The 23,663-nt window shown below is 39.6% G+C and overlaps 3 protein-coding genes across 3 annotated transcripts; all 3 read left to right on the top strand.

The window, feature by feature from the left end:
• Nucleotides 1-1,190: 1,190 nt before the first annotated feature.
• Nucleotides 1,191-16,307, top strand: LOC115586441 (protogenin B-like). Its single transcript, XM_030425507.1, has 19 exons — nt 1,191-1,324; nt 1,897-2,196; nt 5,157-5,301; nt 5,438-5,571; nt 5,667-5,963; nt 6,142-6,301; nt 6,405-6,652; nt 7,228-7,392; nt 7,665-7,970; nt 8,841-9,026; nt 11,165-11,260; nt 11,362-11,548; nt 11,634-11,761; nt 11,900-12,070; nt 12,503-12,685; nt 13,341-13,464; nt 13,576-13,714; nt 13,830-13,934; nt 14,029-16,307. The coding sequence occupies exons 1-19, from the start codon at nt 1,258-1,260 to the stop codon at nt 14,440-14,442; spliced, it is 3,555 nt and encodes a 1,184-aa protein (XP_030281367.1). The 5' UTR covers nt 1,191-1,257; the 3' UTR covers nt 14,443-16,307.
• A 1,176-nt stretch (nt 16,308-17,483) lies between these two features.
• rsl24d1 (ribosomal L24 domain containing 1) lies at nt 17,484-20,308 on the top strand. The gene is made up of 6 exons (XM_030425570.1): nt 17,484-17,646; nt 19,071-19,184; nt 19,270-19,342; nt 19,442-19,505; nt 19,601-19,686; nt 19,930-20,308. The coding sequence occupies exons 1-6, from the start codon at nt 17,566-17,568 to the stop codon at nt 20,004-20,006; spliced, it is 495 nt and encodes a 164-aa protein (XP_030281430.1). The 5' UTR covers nt 17,484-17,565; the 3' UTR covers nt 20,007-20,308.
• Nucleotides 20,309-21,178: 870 nt separating this feature from the next.
• On the top strand, nt 21,179-23,296 carry arpp19b (cAMP-regulated phosphoprotein 19b). The gene is made up of 3 exons (XM_030425571.1): nt 21,179-21,386; nt 21,926-22,048; nt 22,149-23,296. The coding sequence occupies exons 1-3, from the start codon at nt 21,342-21,344 to the stop codon at nt 22,317-22,319; spliced, it is 339 nt and encodes a 112-aa protein (XP_030281431.1). The 5' UTR covers nt 21,179-21,341; the 3' UTR covers nt 22,320-23,296.
• The last annotated feature ends 367 nt before the right edge of the window (nt 23,297-23,663 follow it).

Below are 23,663 nucleotides of genomic sequence, written 5' to 3'. Positions count from 1 at the left end.
GGTAGAAGCAGATGCTGTTCAGTGTGACCTCATTACCAGTGGCCTTTGGTAACTGATAATTCACTATGTTCATCTTATTTTAGTGTCCTAAATATTTAATGCACAGAAAAAGAAGATTTCATCCGGCTGAGTATCTACATTGCAAATAAGTATTTGGTTACTGATAATTTAGTAGATGATTATTATCAGGATGCATCTAATCTGAGCTTGACATTTATGTACATTTTAGCTGTATATATTGTGGAAACAGTTTCACTGAAAGACATTAAAACTCTCAGCTCTTTGAACAGCTCAGTTCTTAATTTGCCAATTCAATTTGTAAGGCAAGAAGTCACAAATGTGTCTCAGATGGGTGTAAAAACTGCAGTTTATTTCCTCATCCTTCTGCCTTTGACCATCCCCATGGATAAAGAAAAACTTTAAAAGCTTTAACAGAAAAAACAGAGTAACAAAAGAGGGACCCCGTCTTCATCAGAGACGGACATGCAATCAATGTGTTATTTATACAATAGGTTTTAAAAGCAGTCGTGAAGACATGACATGTATGAACAGAATGACTATTATCTGAAGTTCAAATCTGAAAAAAATAATTTGTCAGAGAAGATGTCGAGAAAACTTCTAGGTGCACTGGTGGAATCTGGACCAGATAACCTGTGCCAAGTTGAAATTGTGAAATGTGAGTTAAAGGTGCACTATGTTGTTTTGGGGAAGACATTTTATTCCTTGTCACATTTCAGTCACATAAAGGAATTAACACCTACATAGACACACACGCATAAAAGTCAAGTCAATACTCAAGGATATCAGGGAGAAACTATACATTATTCAATCTATCCTCTATGCAAAAACAACCTTGTCAAACAACTAAAGATACATATTATTATACCACACAGACTACATTTGGTTATAATCTTTTACATGCTAAGACGATCTTAACTGCTAATTTCGGCTCCAGGTGAGGGTATACTTGGAAACAATCATCACATCATCCTGTAGGTGCAATGAGTGAACATTTCCAGTTATACGTATTGTGGCAGTTCCTCCTGGGGGCCCCTGGGGTCCCCACACCTCACTCGGCACACGGGCACACTTACTTCTGGCCGGTGCTGTCTGCGCATGCGTAAAAGGATCCCCCGGCACCCCTGTAGAGCCGTTGGTGCCCCGCTGCTGGCAGAAGAGATTGCGGGGCTGTCCGGACAGCACGCAGGAGAGCGGCAGTCTGCGCTGAGGGGGAAAATGACACCGCAAGTTGGATAAATGGCCAAGTTTAAGATGAAAGACTACCAGCACTGGCTGCTTTTTGTTTTGTTTATTCCTTTATCAAGTAAGTGGCTTATTTTTGTTTTCTCTCTACTGATGTTATCCTGCCGCTGACCCGATTTGAGGTCCGTCCACGGACCGTTGAACAAGCTGCCTAATGTTAGCTAGTTTCTCTCTGAAATAACGCAAATGTGAAACTATTTTGTTTTTCTGAACCACGTTGACCTAAGAGGAGATAACAAGATATGTTGTTGAACTGTGCAACCAATTTTTTATTTCACTCATTAACGTTAATATCAGTAACATGACATGAAGTGTGGTATTTGTGACAGCAAATATTTAAACACCATAACGTTACATTATACACACAATGTTGTTGTTTCTTTAAAACAGAACGTGGTTATATAAGGACACCACGTTACATTTGAACGTATGGTAACCATCCAAATGGCGTGCAGTCATACTAGGCATTGATTACATTATTAATTTTCATTATTTCTGGTTAACCAATGTAGTTTTATCATGATGTTCCTCCAGTATGTTACATGATATGCATGGTCTGTTCGCTATAAAGTAACTGTTTTGGAGCTTATCCATGATCAGCTCTTCACTCATACTCTCATTCTTCTCCTCTAGGTGTTTTATGTTTTAGTGAGTTGTCCTTCATCACAGAGCCCAGTGATGTTACAGCACTACCAAAGGACCCTGCTGTCTTGGACTGTCAGGCTCATGGGCAGCCTCCAGTCACCATCAAGTGGCTGAAGAATGGAGTTCGTTTGGCAGAAAGTAAACATGTACAGTTTCTGCCCAACGGCTCTTTGTACATACCAAAGATAAAACACACCAAGGAGGAATCAGATGAAGGGTTTTACCAGTGCCTCTCCCAGAACAAATATGGAGCTATCCTAAGCCAAAGATCACGTCTGACTATCGCAAGTAAGTATGGAGCTCAGAGTGGAAAGATTTCTCTGGGGCTGACATGGACTTTTTTCCTGTTTTCTGCTGTTGAGACCATTAGGATGATAGGTTGAAGTGGTAGGTTTATGCTCTGTGGTGTCAACATGCAGGCCATCAGAATGGCAAGTTCATGGGTTATTAACCTGGAGATGGGAAGCAGATGTCCCCCACCCCTTTCTTGACTGAGGAAAACCCTCTAAAGTCTGGGTTTCCATGTTATTGGAAGTTGTTCATACTTGGCTGTGCTTGAGTTTAAAGCTGTCAGTCCAGTTATAGGATCATTTTAAGAGACAGTAAAAGGTAGATGGAGAGTCAATCTAAAAGCTCATAAATGCTCCATAAATAGGCAGCCCTTGCTCTGAGTACTTTCCCCTTTTTTTTTAGCAAAAGTTACACTTGCACTTTTCGGAAAGTAATCAGGAAACACTGGCAAAAAGTTAGAAATTAGCCTTCTCTCACTTCTTATGTTAGTGGGGTTGCATTGTAACTGCAGGCTGTGGCACTGTGTAATTGCTGAATGGTCTGCTACACAGAGGAATCTCTGAAAGGCCATTTGCCTTTTAGCCTTTGTTTGGAGTAACCCTGACCGCCCCAGAAGAAAAGGCTTGGTTTTCAGGGCATTTGTTTGTCCACATATCAGTGGACAGGACAGCTGTGTCTATTCAGTGGGCCTGGCCTACCATGGACACTTTTCACAGGTCTTAGAAGTGGATATCCCATGAGCGGTGTCATGGAAACTAGCAACACCTTCTGAAATATACTGATTTTGACACTGACACTGGCAGTGAGGATAGAATGTTCTGGGCAATATGTCCTAATGTGCAACAGCACAAAACTATCCAGAAGTACATACTGCGATCACACAGGAAGGGATTTATAAATATAGAAATAAAAAGTGGAAAACAAATGTTTTAGTTAATAGACACACAAACCTCGCTCTGGCAATCTTGTTGTAAATGTCAATCTATTAATAGGCATCACAAAAATCAGTTTCCTATAAGATGACCAAAACAAAAACCTCAAAAGTCAAGTTTAGTCTGGCGTCCAGCCTTTTGTCACTGAAAGGGTTAAAGGTTTTTGGTCAGCTGTAGGCGTGTAGTGGAGGATGGGGGGCCTCCTCTGTGCTCCCCTTCTGTCCAGAGGTCCTGGGGGTCAGGGGTCACCAGGGAAAGGCTTTGTGATGTCACAGGCCTGCTCTGGCTGGGCTGCCCTGCTGTTCTCTCTCCCAGCCCACAATCCCTTTCACTGGATCAGTCCCTCTGTTGCCCTGTCAAGCAGAGCCCTTTTGTTAAAGAAATGGCCAGTGTATCGTGTGAGTGAACTGTCCTGATATTCCAGTAAATAGTGATCCTTTGGAAACATGTTTATATTCAGAAAGTATGTTCTTATTCAACTTCTGGGATTGCATCACCAGTTTCAGAACATCTTGGATTTACAGGGGGTGTCAGATATGTCATATATTTCCCTTAATATCTGCACATCAAGGACATTTATACATTGCTCTTGTACATTTTTCTACTGTAACATTTGATATGTGATATAAACAACATAAGAATCACAAAGTTCTCTTTTGTCTATTGACTAATGGTAAACTGACTTCGATCTGGCTCCCAGTTTGGGCTAAAATTGAATGGACAAGGGGGTAGAAGCGAACTTTGACCTCTGCAGAGAAAACCTTTGTGCTGTTTGACCTAGACATTGATTTATTCTTTACAACAGAGGTGACCATATTAGCGGATCAGTCTGTGCAGGCCACACCCACTGTCTACATCACTGATCCCAGCAAGAGTGAAGACGATCTGTTGTCTCTCAGTGGAGAGTACAACATATTGTTTCTAACTTGTTATCAGGTGCTGAGGGCTTTTTCTATTGCTCACAGGTTGGCCATGTTGCGTGGAGGTAAAAATAGGTGTATCATTTTAGACTTAACGATAATACTGACCATTGGGATATAATTAAATGAACTATGACATGTGATTTGGTTGGTATGTACTGACCCTAAGCCAAAAATTACTTACATTTCACAGGAAACAAACCATTAAGAATCATTTCTTACAACAGTGGCTGAGACTAAAGCCCTAAAGCACTTCACACAAGCAGGGTTACGAGTTTATTTTTGTAATATTGATGAGATCAGGTCTTGAATTTAGGGATTGCTCTTTAATGTGTAGTTTCAGTGGGTGAACAGAGTATTGATTTTCTTTAACATGATATTGACTTCCTTCCTGTGAGTGAGGGGGGAGGGGGAGTGCTATCACCTTAATGAATGAAGGTCATTGGTCATATTTAACAGAACATTCTGGAGATAAATGCAGATTGGGGGCTGCTTGTTTGTGATGATTATTGAAAGACATTTTGAATAGACATCACAAAAAAAGTGACTCAGCAAACTGCATAGGTGTTTTAGAACTTGAAAAGCAAGTATATTTATTCTTAGGCCAGTGACTACATTGCAGGGTATAAGTGGAACATCTACATATGCATAGCTGTAAAATATGTGCAACATTAAACTGACAAAATGGCATATTTTGCAGATATGTAGTTTGTCATCCCTGATTTCTGCAAGAAATAGGTTTATTTTTATTATTCAACAAAGTTTTAGATATGTTTTTATTCCTCGTGGCTGCTTGCAGTCCTGATTATGCAAAGTGAATTGATTGTTCTTATCTATAACAATGCATCATTCAGTGTCATTCTTCAATTGATCCATTGATTGGACCAGCTGGTCAGGGTAGGAGCTGATTGCTCATCTGCACAAGAGCAAGATCATTGAGGCTCACAAAGATCAATTCATTTCATAAAATCAGTAAACATCCGTCAAAGTCAAGATTTTGCATGCATAATGTGTAATGTTTTAAATGACAAACAAAGATAAGAAGTTCATGTTAATTTTTAGTTAAAATGTTCTGCTGGTTGACTGATAATTTATCTTTCCACAGGTATCTCAGAGTTTTCATTGCATCCTATGCCTATGGTGGTGACTGAGGGCTGTGTGGCCAGATTCTCCTGCGCAGTCACCTCCAGCCCTCCTGCCACTATCACCTGGGAGCTCAACCAAAGCACATTACCGCTACAGTCAGACAGGTACTGTGCCTGCCAACCCACTTTGAGGCATTTCCGACAGTCCCCATCCATTTGTTTATAACATTAGTTTATAACCTAGTAGCACCTCTGTTGCTGTCTAAGTACACCTTCTAATGTTACCTTTGTATTTTCCCAGAATAACTGTTTTGACCAATGGAGTCCTTCAGATCCACAATGTACAACTGGAAGATGCTGGACAGTATCGATGTGTGGCGACTAACATCGGTAGCCGTTCGAAGAGTAGAGAGGCCACACTGACAGTCAACCAAGGTGCATAAACTGCATATCTAGAATTTAGGAATGAGCTGTAAACTCTAATTTTTCTTAGGGAACTCTGAATAAAAAAATGTCCTTTTCTTGTGAAGGTGAAGGCCCTAAACCACGTCAGAGGCCCAGAATCATTGCTGGACCTCAGAATGTCACAGTCTCTCTACACCAAACTGTGGTGCTGGAGTGTGTGGCCACAGGCAATCCCTGGCCCATCATCTCCTGGAGCCGTGCAGATAGTAAACCTATTGATGTATACAATGCCAAAGTGCTGGGCAATGGGAACCTGGTTATTACTGATGTCAATTCTAAACATAGTGGAGTCTACCTCTGCAGGGCCACCACCCCTGGAACCCGCAACTACACAATTGCTGCAGCAAACCTTACAGTCCAAGGTATATTAAACTCTTCATGTCCTGCAAGCTTCTTGTATTCCATATGCTTTAACACAACACAAACCTTTGTGGATGTGAGGTATTTTTTATAGAATTAGTCAGTGTTTTGTTTTGTGGGCTAACCAATGGTTAGCAATAGTTTCTGTTTTCATAACATTGTCTTACTCCTCTGTTTCAGTGCCACCATCCATTGTTGAGAGGCCTGAGAGCCAGACCCGTCCACGAGCAGGCACTGCCAGGTTTATGTGCCAAGCAGAGGGTGTGCCCCCGCCACGCATCAGCTGGCTAAAGAATGGGGAAGAGGTTCACTTAAATGGAAGGATTAAGATGTACAACAGGTATTACACAACAGGGGTTGTTGTCACAATTGCACATAAAACATTTCATCCCTTTAGGTTTCTGGTTTATCCCTGCTAATTAATATTTTGTATTGTTCCACAGTAAATTGGTGATTACCCAGATTATCCCAGAGGATGATGCCATCTACCAATGCGTGGCAGAGAGTGAACAGGGCTCTGTGCTGTCCTTGGCTCGCCTTATTGTTGTCATGTCCGAGGACAGGCCCAGTGCACCAAGAAATATCCATGCTGAGACCATCTCAAGCTCTGCCATCTTACTGGCCTGGGAGAGACCTCTGTACAATGCAGACAAAGTCATTGCCTACTCAATCCATTATATGAAGGCTGAAGGTGAGAGCAACAGGAAGAACCATTTAAAATGTCTCAGTTTTTTTAAACTCAGAGGGATGAAGTTGTGAGAGGAGGAGAGTTGACCACAATAAGCTATCTCACTCTCTCACATATGATCAGCTTTCCTTGGTGAAGGCCATCTGTTGTTGCTGCACAGAGCAGAGGTCAAGGAATACTCAGAATGGCAACTTCACTGAAATAACAACAGGCTTAGCCAGCCCATTGTCCGCTCGCCAGCTTATTCTGCTTGTAGTTAAAGGGGCAGTGCAGCTTTTTAAAAGCTTCACAGTCTTGCACACCAGTAACTTTAGGAGATATTTAACTTTGTTGATTAAATTGGCAGTTAAATAACTATATGAACTTACTTTTACTTTTATATGTTTACTTTCTAAACACATTTTTTAGCAAGTTTGTTTTGAGATTCCTGGAAGCAGTTATGTGGCTGTGCTTTGCATTACATGTGTTTATAGGAAAGATGAGCGGCAAGCCTTTCAAAAAACTTTCATAGTAGTCTCTTCTTCTTTGGATCATTTTAACCTATTTTCTAAATTTCTTTACACTCTGTTGCATGTCAGGTCTAAACAACGAAGAATACCAAGTTGTTATTGGCAATGACACGACCAGCTATATCATCGATGATCTTGAGCCAGCCCGAAACTACAGCTTTTACATTGTGGCTTATATGCCAATGGGAGCCAGTCGTATGTCAGACCAAGTCAGTCAACATACCCTGGAGGATGGTAAGCACTGAGCATTGAGACACCCAGCATTCCTTGCAATAAATCACTCTGGTAGTTAAGCTAAAATGCATGCAAGTGAAGTGTGTACAGAGAGCACATTTTGAGTGGACATAAGGGGGATGGGCACACAGTTTCTAGAAGTATTTTCTTGGTGTGTGCAACTCACTAACTCAAATTTTTGTTAATAAGAAATAGAAATTTGACAGTTTTTTGCCAGCATGTTTCACCACACCATGGTTAAGTGTATTTGTTATATCCCTATTTTTCTGCAGTGCCTTTGCGTACCCCAGAGCTGAGTCTGACCAGCCACAGCTCCACAGATATCCAGGTGAGCTGGCAGCCACTGCCCGCCAAGGTGAGCCGCGGTCAGTTGTCTGCCTACAGACTTTCCTACCGTACAGCTGCGGACAACACTGTCACCTCAGTGGAGATACCTCAGAACAGCACAGAGTATCTTCTTGAGGGCCTGCAGCCTGACACCATCTACCTGCTCCGCATGGCTGCAGCCACCCGTGTGGGCTGGTGTGAGCCTTCTGCATGGACCTCACACCGTACACCCAAGACCTCCAGCAGCAAAGGTAAACCTGCAGAAGACTTACAAGGAATAAATGTTTGAGAGCTGGTGATATTGAGTTGTGTGTTCTTATCAATGCAATCTCATTACTTCACTGTGGAGAGCAGTATGGTTTTCTTAACTTTTGCATTTATTGCAAAAGTTCTCATGCGTGATTGAATTTATTCTTTGGGTCAAATGCAGGCATCTTCAGTAATGTAATAAAGTAATAGGAGTATTAGAATCGTGGACATTTTAACTTGCTATGCTTTAGCTTTTGTCACATTACTGTTTTTGTTGCTCTCAGCATACCAGGATGACCACTAGAGCTCATGCAGAGTGGTCGGCTTATGACTAGAGTTTGCTCTTGTAGCATTGTCCCACAGTCTTTGTGTTGGTTACCCAAGAACCTTTGCCCTTCGCTGTCAGTGATGTTATAGTGGCCTCAGTCACGGGTCATAAAGAGAGGGCCTCAGGCATCTCTGTTGGAGAAAGAATAGCCCCTTTTCATGGTTCAATGTGTTGGGGGAGGCTGTTTGTCCACCAAAACTGGATTTCTTGTTTTCAAAAGTTTGGTTATATATATTTAGGTGATGTAGAGTAGCACAGATGACAGAGTTGCCCTTTTTTATTTGAGATACATTTTAGAACATGAATACTAGTGTGTTTTCTTTCAAACTACAGCCTAAATTTGAACTTTGTCACACCCACAATTCCTATTTGAATTGACAACCAGTGGGTTTGGAAAATTATCTCCCATCCATCCACCCATCCTTTTCTATACCAGTGTCTTGCTGTTTTCTGTTGTTTATATGTTTAGTCTTCCTTTCTGCTCAGCAGGATTTCAAATATGAGTGTGTATTGATCCCAGTGCCTGCTGTTTTTTTCCCCATAGTGCCTTCAGCCCCTATTCTTCAACTTGAGCCTCTTAACTGCACCTCCATTGTGGCACGCTGGCAAATCTCCCCAGAATCTGTGGCTGTTCTGGGTTACCGGCTGTGTTACCATGAGGAAGGACAACCAGAGCAGCCTACAATCCAGCTGCAGGCCCAAAACTATACCTACACCATCAGTGGCCTTGGTGAGTGATGTCATAGCTGTCTAGCTATGAGAAGATGGGATAGTGGAGCAGATAAAAAACATACATAGAACATCATATTTATTTGACCCTGCTGCTACGTTTATACCATTTAAACCTGATTTTGGTGTGGAGCCAACCCAGAGTGACCGATGGGTTCTTAGGCATATGTGTCATCCCAATTCAATTCGGTGGCCAGTTGGATGGTGCATTTGCATTTTCACCCTCTGTCCTGATCAATATGGGCTGACCCCTCTTGCCTAACCAGCAACCCTACAGCCTGGCCACCGGTATTGTGCGAGATCAGGCTCCCAGGGTTAGAGGTCAGGGTCCAGATGTCCCTCCCACCACAGTTTCCCATCCTGCAGCTTGCATAATTACCCCTGGCCATTGTGTTGTGTTCAGGCGCAGAACTGCCCTGTAAGACCCTGGTTACTACTCCCCCTTTAGCTGGACACTGGAGTGCACAAACAAGCACCCTTGGGATTGTCCAGAGCTGGACCAAGCCGGTGACCTCGAGCCGTGAGACAGCAGTCCTGGATTAGGACCCTGCCCCCACTGGTCATCTGTGCTGTCCATGTAAATATACCAAGGAAATCTATATTCAATATGAACCAGGGCCCTACTGATCAAAACTGCAGACAATAGAATTTTGTCTGGTGTGAGCCTTCAGGCACAGGGTGGTTCCTGTTCAGTTCAGAGGCCAGGCCAGTTCATCCGAAACATAAAAAAAAGAAATTAATAAATTGTTAGTGACTATTTTTAATTTAAATGCTTTTGTAGTAATACCTTGCTATAAATGCAAAACCGTTTAGTAGGTTTCTATATTGATGATCGCACAAGGTGCAGTCATCTGGTTCCATACTATCACCGGTCTTCATATAAGTCTTATTCTGGAGCCATGTTTTTATCTGTGTTACTCCAAGTTTAAGGCTATAACGCAAGGGCAATAGGAAGAGCGTGAAAGAGGGAACAAAAGGGGCCCAGCTCCCACAGTCCGGGCCCAGATTCCTTGTGTTCTATCTTGGCCTGACCTGGTGACCCCAGTCAAACCCCCCAGTCCCATGGGTCTAGGATCCCAGCAGCTGAACGCTGCCTCTGGCCCAGCCCCCACAACAGGCCTGGACACACCGCCTTCACTGGTCAATACCAATAGTCCGACCTTTCACACTGGAGGCATAAAACAAATCTTAACGCTCCCTAAAAACCTCCCAATTAAGGAACTAAAGCAAAGGTAGCAATTTAAGTTAAAACACAAACTTTGGTTGCACATTTTAAATGAAAGCTTCCTACCCACAGACCTGATGTCTTTTAGCAAGCACCTGAAACAACATTGTATCATCCAATAATTACTCTATTTTTAAGTCTAAACTAAACACAAGATCACACTTTACCCTATTTTACCCCTACTGTCCCCCTGAAATGTAGTGATCTGTTTCTTGTGCACAATAAATCAAAGGGATCATGGTTTGTAACATTTTTACAGGCTCTCAAAAGAGAAAGACAGTATAATTTTGTGATAGTTTTCATAGAGGGTATCGATCATGTCACCATATTCAGTGGGTCTTGGGTCTGGTTGATCGTTCTCATACTCCTTTCACATGACAAGAAATGATGAATGAGAGATTGGGGTGACTCAGGAGGCCATGCATTGTCCATGCAATGAGAATGGCCAGTTATGACCTACAGAACCCCCCCCCCCCCCACTGTGTCTGCCTTTTTTTTTATAGATGCTGCTTTACTATTTGTTAACCATCACTTTTGGTATTTAAATGATGGTCTTTCATGCTTTAGTATTACTTACTGAATATTGGACCATTAATTTGAAAAATTATATTATTAGGGTGTCTGCAGGTCTCAATTGTGTCTAATTTCATCTATCTATCTTGAATTTTTTTTGTATAAATGAGTCAATGAGTCAAAATTTCTGATGTTACAAATCTGATTTCCCAAACATCCCGTCTTAAATTTGGCTAGAACTATCTTGAATGTGTCTCTAAAAGCATTTTATTTAAGTGTCTGATATCTGCAGAGACCCTGGTTGGTATGTACAGTTACTTTTATGTCAATCTGACCAACTTTCAGTTGTAGTTTTAACAAAACGGCTGAAAATGGCTGAAAATTGATTATTTGTATTTCAGATCCTAGGAGAAAGTATCACGTCAAGATTCTGGCTATCAGTCAGGCTGGGGATGGCTATCAGACAGACCAAACAGTCAGTACTCCTGGTTGTGTGTGTAAGTACTTTTCTCTATTGTTCTCTTTCAATTTAAAATGGAATACAACCTCTCAAATTGAAATATGTGATGAAAATATGCAATTTGCTTGCATCATTCAGCGGCCAGAGACCAACCGACAGCATCCCCTCCACCTCCGGATCACGTGACTGTCTCGGCCAACAATTCATCTGCAGTAGCCCTGCGCTGGAGCCGTCCTGCTTTCCCCTCTGGAAAGTCTGTTAGCTATACAGTCCGTTGTACACCTGTGGGCACCCACAACGCCTCTGCTATTCGCTACCTGCAAACGTAAGCTGTGAATCCCCCAAAAATTCAGTGTTTTTCCTCAGGCATGACAAATAAAGACTATAATATAAGATGTTTTTGTCCACAGTACCAAACAGAGTGTGATAGTTCAGAACTTAGTTCCAAACACTCGCTATGAGTTTGTCGTACGTCTCCATGTGGACCAAATGTCAAGTCCCTGGAGTTCTGTTGTTTACCACCGGACTCTGCCAGCAGGTAATAACAGTATTTTGTAAAGACTATTTGGCTTTTTGAGTGTCCCACTTTTTCTTCTACCGTGCAGACTCCAGTCAGATCATTTCTATCTTTCTCAGCAAGTGTTCTTTATTATGAATGTTATTTCTTTGTGTACAGCACCTAGCCAACCACCTGCAGCAGTACGAATAACTCTGATCGAGGATGACACTGCCCTCGTGTCCTGGAGGGAGCCAGTAGAGCCCAATGTGGTGGTATCACGCTATACCATCTTGTATGCTTCACAGAAAGCCTGGTTGGGAGGACGCTGGCAAATATTGCAGAGGGAGGGTGAGTATTGTGCTGGATTGTGTTAACGGTAGAGTCAGTGATATAGAATGTATTCATAGAATATGTGTTCCAACATTACCTACTACAAACAACTAAAGTAATCATACTGCAATTTTAAAAATTCTAAAGTAATCACTGTATATACCTAAAGCGCTTTCATCCCTTGTAGTATAAGTATGGAAGTCCTGTAAGGCAAAGTTTAAACATATAGAGACATGTTTACAGGAAACGGTGATGATGAAACTATCATAATGTTAATTTTGTAACCACCCCCATCGGAACCGACTCTCACCACTAGTGTCACCCAAGCTCTTTACTTTCAGCTTATGAGCAAATAAAACATACTGTATAAAGTTATTTATGCAACATTTTCACTTGCATCAATTTTCTGTATTTCTAATCCTTGTGCTGTGTTTCTACCTCTGTTTACAGGAAGCCATACCATGGCCCTGCTGGAGAAGCTAGAGCCGGGAAATGTCTACCTGGTGAAAATCTCTGCCTCCAACCAAGTCGGTGACGGGCCTTTCTCTAACATTGTGGAGCTGGTGCCTACGCGTGGAAATACCCACCGCAGCAAGAACCCCAGGCACTCTGACAGCTTCCCAGATACAACAAGTAAGCATCATGAAACACTGGAGCATGCATTATGGAGGCATCACATCTGGATGAGTTTGATTCATTTGTCATATAAAGCTGGTAGTTATGTGATATCAAGTTTATAATTATTTAGAAGCTATGCACTTGTGTTTGTGTTCTTAGCTTTAAATGAAATGTATTGAATTGGAACTCAAAAAAGTATTCTTTAGCCTTTACATGTATCCTGTGTGAACAAAAATGCAGTTTTTACAGGTGATAAGCTTTCTTGTTTAGTATTGTACATATGTATTTTTTTAAACGTTCGGTTCTGACAGTAGAGTTTTATTTATAAAAGATATTGTTGAAAATGTTCTATGGAGAGTAGATAAAGGTCCCTCTCTGGTAAGAACCAAACCACTAGGAGGCGTAGGTCAGCAACATTCATTTATAAATGAAAGAGTGGATCAGTAAAAGTATAATAAAGATGAGGCTTTATGTTCAGTTTCAACTTAGATTTAAAATCTATTTTTGTATTTTCTTGAAATTATGAGTTTTGGTCAATTTTTTGTCTAATTTGAGTTGTAGTATTTTCATATTTAAGGTAGGAATATGGAGACATTCATGTTTTTCACTTTTTAATGCATGTCAAAAATTGTATGATTATTTCCCATCTGACACTGTGTTTATCTTCTAGTGTTCTCTGATGGTCTCTACCACATAGACCAGAGGTCTATGACAGGGATCATTGTCGGTGTGAGCATCGCCTTGTCCTGTATTGTTATGTGTGCCTTGATCCTCATCAGTAAGGGCAGACCAAGGTACTGATAATAATCATTTTGAATAATGAATGACATTATACAGTTATGGTATAAATGAAAAAGAATAACTTCTGACACTTGTTTACATTATGATTTTTGTATGACTTACAGCAAATCCTCCACTCACAAAGTCATTGGGTTGGGAGCTGCTGAAGATCCCCGTGCTGGTTTGTCCCTGCCCAATGAACGCCTTACAGAAAATGCTGAAGCTCTTATACCCATGATTAATGCTCAGTTTATAGATGCCAAGGTGAGAAAAAACATTGATATGGAATTTATAAATTTCACGGTTACATGTTTCATGTTCTGAAGAGCGAAGGGCCATAAGATTATGTGTTTCTCATATTTTTTCTCATTTGTTCCAGGATGGCTCTAACATTGTCATAAATAATGCCGGTCTGGTCAGCAGCAAGAATCACAGCAGGTGGCTGCTCTTCAACAGGGACATCATTAATCCAGATGAGAGTGATGTAAGTGATGCAACGTTATTCTGCCCATCAGCTGTATTTCTGCTCAGATTTATTTTTTATTATAATTTAAATTCTATCATGTCTCTGTCATTAGGTTGAGAGGAGAGCCAGCTTGTATGAGGCTGGAAAAACTGTCCTGAGGTATGACGAGCGTTTAGGTTCAGCACCCCTGCCACCTTCGTCCCGGGAGATCATCTATGGACCTTTGCACTCAGAGAGCTCTCAAAGCAGCGAGGGCAGCCAGGAGACGGGAGACTCTGGACACTACTCCAATGAAGAAAGCAACGAAGAGATGAGCAACCCTTCAACCAGCCAAAACTCCAGGCCTGAATCTTTCGGGTCGGACGATAATGCCGCCGTTGTTGAGCTGAAGCAGTCTTTTGAAGTGGAAAATGAGGAAATGCAGAGGTGTCCCCTCCATCACTCCGCCCCTGATGCTGCCGGGCGCTGCTGCATCTCGGAGGGCTCTCTTCCTGCCCTGCACACATCCCAAGCAGCCGGCTCCTGACATCACCTGGCCTAGATCTATCTCCAGCAGCCGAAGCAAAGCCACCTCTACTTCGTTTGCTTCCTGAGTTGAGCCCTTCAGTTATTTTCTAAGGCATATGGGATCCGGAAGTCAGCTGCTGCGATGGAGGAAATGTGCTTTTGCTTTGGATCTACCTCAGGATTTTGTATGAATGTGTGTTATAACATTTTATTTCCATTTTTTTTACTTTCTACCTGTTTGTCTGTGTTTGGCGTTGTCTGTCCTAAACCAAAGCTCACCCATGATGAATGTTAAAAAGAATGTCAGAAATGTACTGTGATACATTTTCATTATATTTAATTACTGTCCACTGGAGCCGAGGGCAAAGTGGAGCCCTGTCGACTTATTATCTACCTCCGTGTTCTGTTATTGTACATACATGACTACCTCCTTTTCACCACATATTGTGCAGTATTATCTCAGACTCAGGGGACAAGGTGAAAACATTTCATTGCCATCTTGTTACTTCTGTCCGGGCATTGTTATGAAGAGGTCCTCATTTTTTTTAAATTCTCTGAATTCTCTTTTATTTTCAAGGTTGAAAGAGCTTTTGTTTCACATTGTTTGAATGATGTATGTTGTGGAAATAACAAGTGCATTAGATATTGTCAAACTATTTGAGCTTTATCATAAAAATACTGTTTGGCATTTTTAGTGCACTGAACTCAAAGCTTTAACATGGCCTTAATATCGAAAAAGGGCTTTGCATACTATAGAAGAAGAGATCCAAAGATGTGGAAAATTGTACCCAAAGAGTTTTTTGATAATACAATAGATATTCTAAGGCAACCAAAAATATATTGAGGGTGCGCTTGCCAAAATGTTGCTTTTGCCAATGATGTAAATTTCCCTTAGAATGGTGGTTTTAAATGCTTTACTCAGTGTAAATTTTCTTGATGCTTTATTCTGGTGAAAGCTTTAGCGCAAGTCTCCCCGGCTTGTGTTCCATTTGCCTTCTAGACCATTGCTAAACGCAGCGGTGATGCCGATGCTATTATCCAAAGAGTTGTCTCCTTCCTCAGATGGGTATGGCTAGATGATAGCCATGATAGATGATGATATTTATTCTTCATTTTGAGAATCATCTGTTTACCAATATTGCTGTATGGGGAAGAAATATCTTTCTTGCTTCCTGATATTTCCTGTCCAGGTGTGACAATGAAGGAATCTGACTATCAAAATGGAAACCCTGTGTGTGAAGAGCAACATAATCAATTTTGATATCTTTGTAATACAAATAATCCTAACCAAAGAAACTTGAAGTCTCTGTTATTTAGTGATTTTCTTTGGTTATCATTTACATTATTTGCATTTAAATGTGATTTCCAACAGTTTTGATTACTAGAAAGGCGTTTTCACATCGTGTTTTCTTTTTTACTTGAGATGTCATCAATTGTTCTGCTGTCTTTTTATAACCATGAAATTTCACCTGAATGATATGTAGGTTACATTGGAACATTTTTTTATTTAGATCGTCCTTTTAGCATGTTGAAAACAAAGAAAATTCCCAATTTTAATGTGACATTTGACTAAATTGATGAGGCTGGTTTCAAGTACAAAACTTGTCTGTGTGATGCATTTTAATATAAGAGCTTAATTTGGAAGCCACAGATAATTTTGCTGACTTAACTCAGGTGCCAATATAGATTAGAGTGTAGACTTAACTGTTATTATTTAAGTTATGGTTTTCTGATATTTCTGCTTTTGAATACCAAAATACATCTTTTGAACCAAAGTGAGCAACAAAACAAATTATTTTACGTGTTGAAATGTTGCAACAGACTTTTTTGATACTCTCAAGATGATCACAAGTTCTAGAAAATAAAATTGTTCTTGGAAAAATACATTCTGTGTCGCATTTTGTCTTCTTGGGGCTACCAGTGTGTGTGTGTGTGTGTGTGTGTGTGTGTGTGTGTGTGTGTGTGTGTGTGTGTGTGAGCAAATGAAAATCCATTTTAGATATTTCTTGAAAAGTTAGTATGATATGTAATATTTTGAATAACATTTTGCTAGAAGCAAAAGGATGGGCTTTTAGAATAGCTGACAATCAATGAGTGTTAGTGTTTACCAGATGGCCAAAATTGTGTTTTCTTCTGTTAAACTCCATAAAAAAACAACAAAATCTTCTTAACAACAACAGTCCTCTTGCTCTGAAAAGTAGAGACAATATTTGTTATATATGTTACATTTTTTACATTTACATACACAAAATGTAGAGAAATCTGAAGTACAGAATTTCTGTTGTGAGATCTCATTCACTGAGTAAATATGTAGAGCAAAAAGTCACCAATTGTATGAAAAAGGAAGCAGAGAGTAAGAAATAGAACTGTAAAATATAGGTTTGAAAAAAAAAAAAAATTATGACGCTTAAAAAGATGGTGTCATTGAGTGTGAACTATTAAACTGATGCATGTAAGTCAATGAAGTATGAATAAGAATATTAATAGATTAATATATACATATATATTGAAACTTAAAATACATCAAAAACAAAAAAAAAGGTGAATATGTGTCAACAAGGGATTTTGTAAATAGAAATAAATACCATTTGAAATTAAAAGGGCACCTCCAATATAAAGTGAACTCCAATATAAGCCTGTAAATCCAACCAGTAAGGAGTGTTTGGCTATCAACTTGTTCACAATGTATTGTTTAATTTATATATATTTACTGTAATTATCGACTATTGAATATTATTACATCATTTCAGAATTATTAATCTATTTGAAAATTAACACTTTGGGCTGCCATAGAATATTATGGATGTGTCACATTACTCATCTTGACTTTATAAACATGGATATGGAACAAATATATATCTATCTGTACCTATGGTTATAATGTTATGTGGTACAGCAGTTAAGGAGAAAGTCCAAGCCCATCAAAGATCAAATAATCTTCCACCAGTCTTTAATGTTTTTTAACGTTTACAAACACTGGAGATGAATGATTTAAGTAGAAACAGTGACACACACAGAATCCAGCAGGGGGCAGCAGATCTCCAACAGGCGCTTCAGCTGTCAAAGTCGAGGAAACCGAAGAAGTGGTGACGGGGCGGTCTTGTTTTCATCGCCCGTCGCACGCAGCTCATCTGCTGTGAAAATGCGAATCGAAAAGTGTTATTTCTGCTCGGGACCGGTGTACCCTGGGCATGGGCAGATGTTTGTAAGGAACGACTGTAAGGTATGACACCGTGTTTATTCCGGAATTATCATTTAACCTTAACAGAAGCTCACATTTGACTGTTAGCTAGTTGCTGGCTAACGTTAACTTGCTAACGTAACGTGTTGTATTCACTCACGTGGGATGAAGGCAGGGTGTTATGAGCTGGAAGACGGTTAATAAGTCAACGTGATGATTATCTACCTCAGTGTTCAGAGGTTTACAAAGTGAAGTAGTCGCGCATGGCGTTAGCACAAACGTTAAATCCATGCTGTTTCTCACAAGAGTGAAGTTGATGATGAGGGCGGACATTTAACTAGCAGGGCCGCGGGTTGGCTTGTGGAGTAATTGCGCCCTCTAAAGCTTCGATGTGGCAACAGACTGTTGACAATTCATAGACAATCCTACAGTCATAGATCTGACAATTATACTATCTTTGTAATGTTTGTTGAAGTTGCACTATTGCCTGTACTGCCTTAGTATTATGCATCAATAGTATTTAAAAACCTCTATGACAGTCCAAACAGAGGCAAAACATGATTCACAAGGGTAATATTCTAGCAATAATCATTACATTTGTCAAAGAATATAGTGCATATTATAACTTAACTGTCCGTTTTTGTTTGTAATTATTATTATTATTATAGTTATTGTTTTCTTTTTTTCTTTTTTTCACTGTAAATGACTTCCTCGCTTTTTAACAGTTCTATATAACAATAACTGATTTTATTCGAATGTGTCAATGCTTCTCAGCATACTTGCTTTTTAACTGAATAATTATTGTTACTGACTTTAATTTCTTATTGATTGGTATTGTATTCTTTTCTTGCATTCACAATTATGTAAACTTTATACCTTGTGCAACTTTAGCATCAACATATTTAATAGGGATAGACTGATTGCCTGGCCTCTCAGATATTCAGAATTTCTCCGATTATCAGTGTCTGTGTTTTGTTTTTTGTCAAATTGCTGATCAAATATATTAGTATCGGAATGCAATACTTTGGCCCTGATGCAGCATCCTCTCTCTGTCTGTAGTCACCACTCTGTGGTCTCACTCACTGAATAATAATGAACAAGATATGTATTATGTATATGTATATCTATTTTTTCACTTCACTTCAAAACACTTTGTCTCTTAGTTTGGCGGGGCCAGTATTTTAGTATCTTTAATAAGCTAATATTGGATCACATACTGTCCACCATAACTAGATATGTTTTAGATAGAAAGCTTAACATTCAACAAATGAAATATCAAATCTTTCAAGCCAGATAACTCAAATTTGAATCTGAGCTCTTTATAACTTTATAATTCTACAGTTCCCACGTCCTTTTATCTTTCTGCCAAGGAAACTGTTTACTCGTTCACATCCATTAGAAGTCCTGTGTCTTTAGTTGAACTTTAAATCATTTGTTTTTCTGTCTGTCTTTTTGAATATATGTAGACATTCAGATTCTGCAGGTCAAAATGCATCAAGAACTTCAAGAAGAAGCGTAACCCAAGAAAAACAAGATGGACCAAAGCTTTCAGAAAGGCATCAGGAAAGGAGTTGACTGTGGTAAGTTGTTTTTCTGTAGAGCACTTTTTTAAGAGTCCTTAATTGTTTTTACTGTTTCTCATCAAACAAAAATCCTCTCTTATAGGATAATTCTTTGGAGTTTGAGAAACGCAGAAACATACCTGTGAAATATAACAGAGATTTGTGGGAGAAGACAGGTAAAGTATACAATTATTTCTTGCTTGTATTTGCTGTGAAAGTGTTTTTGTTATTTGAGATTTGAACTGAAAAGTCATGTCCCTTTTTGATTTCTACAGTGGAAGCCATGAAGAGGGTGGAAGAAATCAAACAGAAACGACAGGCACGATTCATCATGAACAGGTGAGCCTTAGTTCATCTTGTCTTTTTATTTTGTTGAATAGCTTTTATGTAACAGATTTTGTATTGACATGACTGTTTTCATCTTCACTATATAGATTAAAGAAGGGCAAACAATTGGAGAAGGAAGAGGCCATCGTCGAAGTGAAGAAAAATATTCACCTTATCAAAGCACCACATGCAGGTATGAGTCGGCAAATAGTCAAGTTATACTCAAAATCTTATGATCCTGTTCAAGGAATTTGAATTCATGACATTGATTTCAGCACACATGAGGTCCTTGTATACTTGACAATAGCAGACATAACAGACACATATGCACATTGTACAGTCCCTTTGACTGGATGTTGCAATTGGAATGATTCAGTTTGAATTATTTGAAATAAAAAAACCCAACCCAGTGAGATTGTATCTTTATATTTTGCAGGAAAAGCCAAAAAGTTGGAAGACAAGATGGTGCAGAAGTTACAAGAAGATGTGGACATGGGAGATGAAGATGTTTAATCTTGTCTCCAAGGGGTTTTGTTTGTGGGATAGAACTCATGAGCATGTTGACCTTGATTTATATTGTACTTCTGTTTTGGAATCTAATTTTCCAAATGGCTGATGATGGACACAGTAAAATTTGCTGTACAGCAGCTGAAAGCATTGGCCAAACAAAGATCTTCAAACCTGCAGCAGTTAACCACCCCGCTATTGTTCTCAGAGTGTAAATTTGGGTTGTAAAGAATTAACTCAGTCCTGTTGCTGAATATGATGTATTGCAGTAATACAGTCAAGATAACCAATAAAAAGTGAAAAAAGTATTCTTCTGTTTCCAATTTTCTGTGATGTTAACTATACCCATACCTAAATGAAAACCCAAGTTGGTGCCGAAGGGTATAGTTGAAGATTTGTTTGACGCATGAGAAACCATTTTACTTTCATGTTTCATTGGATTTTTGCTGATTAACCCTTTGTAGTTGTTGCTGTGTTAGTATGAACTAACATGTAGTGAGAGGTTAGCTAGCGTATGCAGTGCTATCAGCAAAAGAAAACCCTGATAATTACGATTAGAAACTAGGCTCTTAAGGGAAAGCATGGTTTTTGTGGTCTTAAGCCACTACTATTGTTTTTATGGATTTAGATGCTTTGACTAATGTGACAAGTTTGTTTGATTGATCCTTACCACATAAACAGATCAGAGGTGTATACAATTGGATATTGACAAGAAAATACTATGAAAAACAGCAGCATGAATAATCTTGTTTTCCATACCCAACAAAAATATTCCAACAGATTAATCAGGAGACAATGAAGAATAGATGAAAAGATGATTAACGTTTAGCTTCCTGTTTCAAAACTTTGAAACAGGAAGTCTTATAATTATCTTATAATTTTGACTTTTAATCACAAAGTTACGATAGTTTAAATCTAATTTGTGTGTCTTCTGTGACTGGTGGAAATGGGCTTCCATGTATTGGAGGGCAAAATAATAATTTCAACATATTAAAAGTGTTACACAGGATAAATATGTATTCGTTGTTTATCAAAACATAAATGCGCGAATTAATCACTCAAAAGCTTCATATATAACTGATTTTTGAGATACAGTATGTAAGTTACTTTGTCTTAGTAATTGTAATTGACGTCTGACACATTCATGTGATGATCTGACGCTCCCTGGTCTCCATCCATCAACTCTGGCATCGATTAACCGGCCTGTTGCTGGACAGGCTGCATGACAGGCTGCTACCCTCGCCCGCCTAGTCGCTTGCCAGTTCCACCTTTCAGCTGCCAGAGGAGCTGCTTCAACGGTTACATTCTGTTTTTGGAGCAGAGCAGGGTTACAATACAGTGATGTCCGAGGAGGTTGAAGGAACGAGGGCTTCTGAAGATCAGCAGGTAAACTGTAACGGCAAACTGCAAAATTTAGTAGATGCTGTTAGCACATCGAGCCTGGTAAATTACAAGGCGGCTAGCAGCAAGCTAGTTAGCCAGTAGCTAGCACGCTACTGTTGGCTAATATAATTAACGTTGCTACTGCCAAGTAATTAGCTAATTAGCTGCCAACGCTTGTTGGTAAAGAAAAACAGAAGCTCTGCCTTCTTCGGGGAGACGAGTATATTGGCGCAATCCCTTGTAACTAGACCGATGGCTTCGTTAACGGTGGTTAATTTTGTAGCTAAACATGCTAAGTTAAATGGCAAGATTAATGCTAGTGCAAACACCAGTTGGAGTTTCCCTCATGGCGGCGCCTGCACATTATGCAACATAAATAAGTAGTCCTACGAGCTCTAGCTGCTGCTGCTGTCACAATACATATTGTAGTTGTATTAGTCACTAATGCCATATGCTCTTTTAACTTTACATGACAGTGTTTCCTCCCATGATGTCAGCTGAATATGCGTTTGTCATTCACACACTATGTGCTCTTTCAACAGGAAATGGAGGACAAAGTAACCAGTCCAGAGAAAGCCGAGGAGGCCAAACTGAAGGCCAGGTATCCTAACCTTGGAGCCAAGCCTGGAGGCTCAGACCTTCTTAGGAAAAGACTTCAGAAGGGGGTATGTTTTATATCTCAACCTTCTATTTTTTGTTGTTTGTTTACTGATTCAAACAGTCCTAGTCTTACAGTATTCTCACTTTCTCTTGGTGATTGTCCAGCAAAAGTATTTTGATTCTGGTGACTACAACATGGCCAAGGCAAAAATGAAGAACAAACAGCTGCCATCTGCACCAACAGAGAAGACGGAGATTACAGGCGGCCACATCCCAACACCTCAGGACCTGCCTCAAAGAAAGACTTCGATCGTGGCCAGCAAACTGGCTGGTTGATGTTTTTTATGTTTACGGTTTTGTTACCATTCCAACTCCCACTTCATATCTACCTGCCGTTTACGTTTTTGTTAATTTTTCACCTTTGTATGTATTCTGTAAGAACAAGTCATGTACCAAGTCAAATTCTTGAGAAAAATTGGCAACTGTCAGACACTGAATTGTCAGTGAGTAAAATCCAACGGAGAAGTAGCTGAAAATGTTTCTCAGAATCCTAAAAGAGACTAAATAGTGGTTTATTGAACATGATATCACACTCGTAAATATGAATGGATGTTAGTGCTATCTAATTTTTACAGAGCGTCACTACTAAGGATATATGCCTCCATACAAATTGCCTGTCAAGCAGCAGTTGAAGAGCCTGCACAGATGATCTGTCCACCTCAAAGGAACCTTGTTCCACCATGTTAATGTTAATTAAAGAGGCAAAAATAACCACAGAGAAAAAAATACTATCGAGGTTTGCATTGATGTATGTGTGAGGACTGTAATTAACAGCTCATATGGAGGCATGTCTGTTTAAATAGTGAAAAGTGAAGTAATCCTACTTTTGTTTTTTTGTTTTCTAATCCTTGATTGTGTGTCCTTTCCTCTCTCTGTGAAGCTGTTTGATTCTGTGCTTTCAACCCACTGAAGAGTAGATCACACACACTCTGTAGCCAGTTGTATTTTAATTCATTTTAGTGATATTGGTTTGCAAAGACTTGCTGCTGGTCTCCATTTCATCCTGACCTTTAAAATGGCCTTAAAAGTAATGAACCCTCTTGAGCAATATTTGCTCCCTCAGTGAGAATCTTAGTTGTGAATTTTGCCTGAAATGTCTGTCACTGTCTGACTGGAATCACTTAGGATTTTATGGAAAGAAACTCCCTTGACATGTCTGGAGTGTGCATGTGCATTTACTGTGCAGTCACACTGTGCCATTTGTTTTGTAAATAAAATAGTTTTGCATAATATCTTTATGTACACGTATTCAATTGAATGTTTCCTCGCATTTATTTTTACACTCAAGTGTTACTAAATGACAAAGGTGCCTGCACTTAAGATGCCTGTTTATCTTGTGTGCCAGCAGAAGCCTGCCGGGAAGAAAAGGTGCCTCCATCGACTGGTATGGTGTATCATGATAAAAATATGAAGAGAAAAATTTAGCAAATGTTAAGTAAAGATTAAATAAAGTTGCATAAATGGGAATTCTCAAGGGTCAGTACTTAAAAAATGCAGTCTACTTAATGTAGAATTTGATCTGGACTCCACTTAGTGAGTGGAAGGGAAAAGGGAAATTTTACCCAGTATTTATGATGAAAAGGGGGCAAATAACATCACATGTTGATAAGCAGAACAAGA

Source organism: Sparus aurata, chromosome 8 (genome assembly GCF_900880675.1).
Source record: "Sparus aurata chromosome 8, fSpaAur1.1, whole genome shotgun sequence".
NCBI classification, from domain to species: Eukaryota; Metazoa; Chordata; class Actinopteri; order Spariformes; family Sparidae; genus Sparus; species Sparus aurata.
Note: the sequence above shows the minus strand (reverse complement) of the source record. Positions and strands in the feature narration are given on the sequence as shown.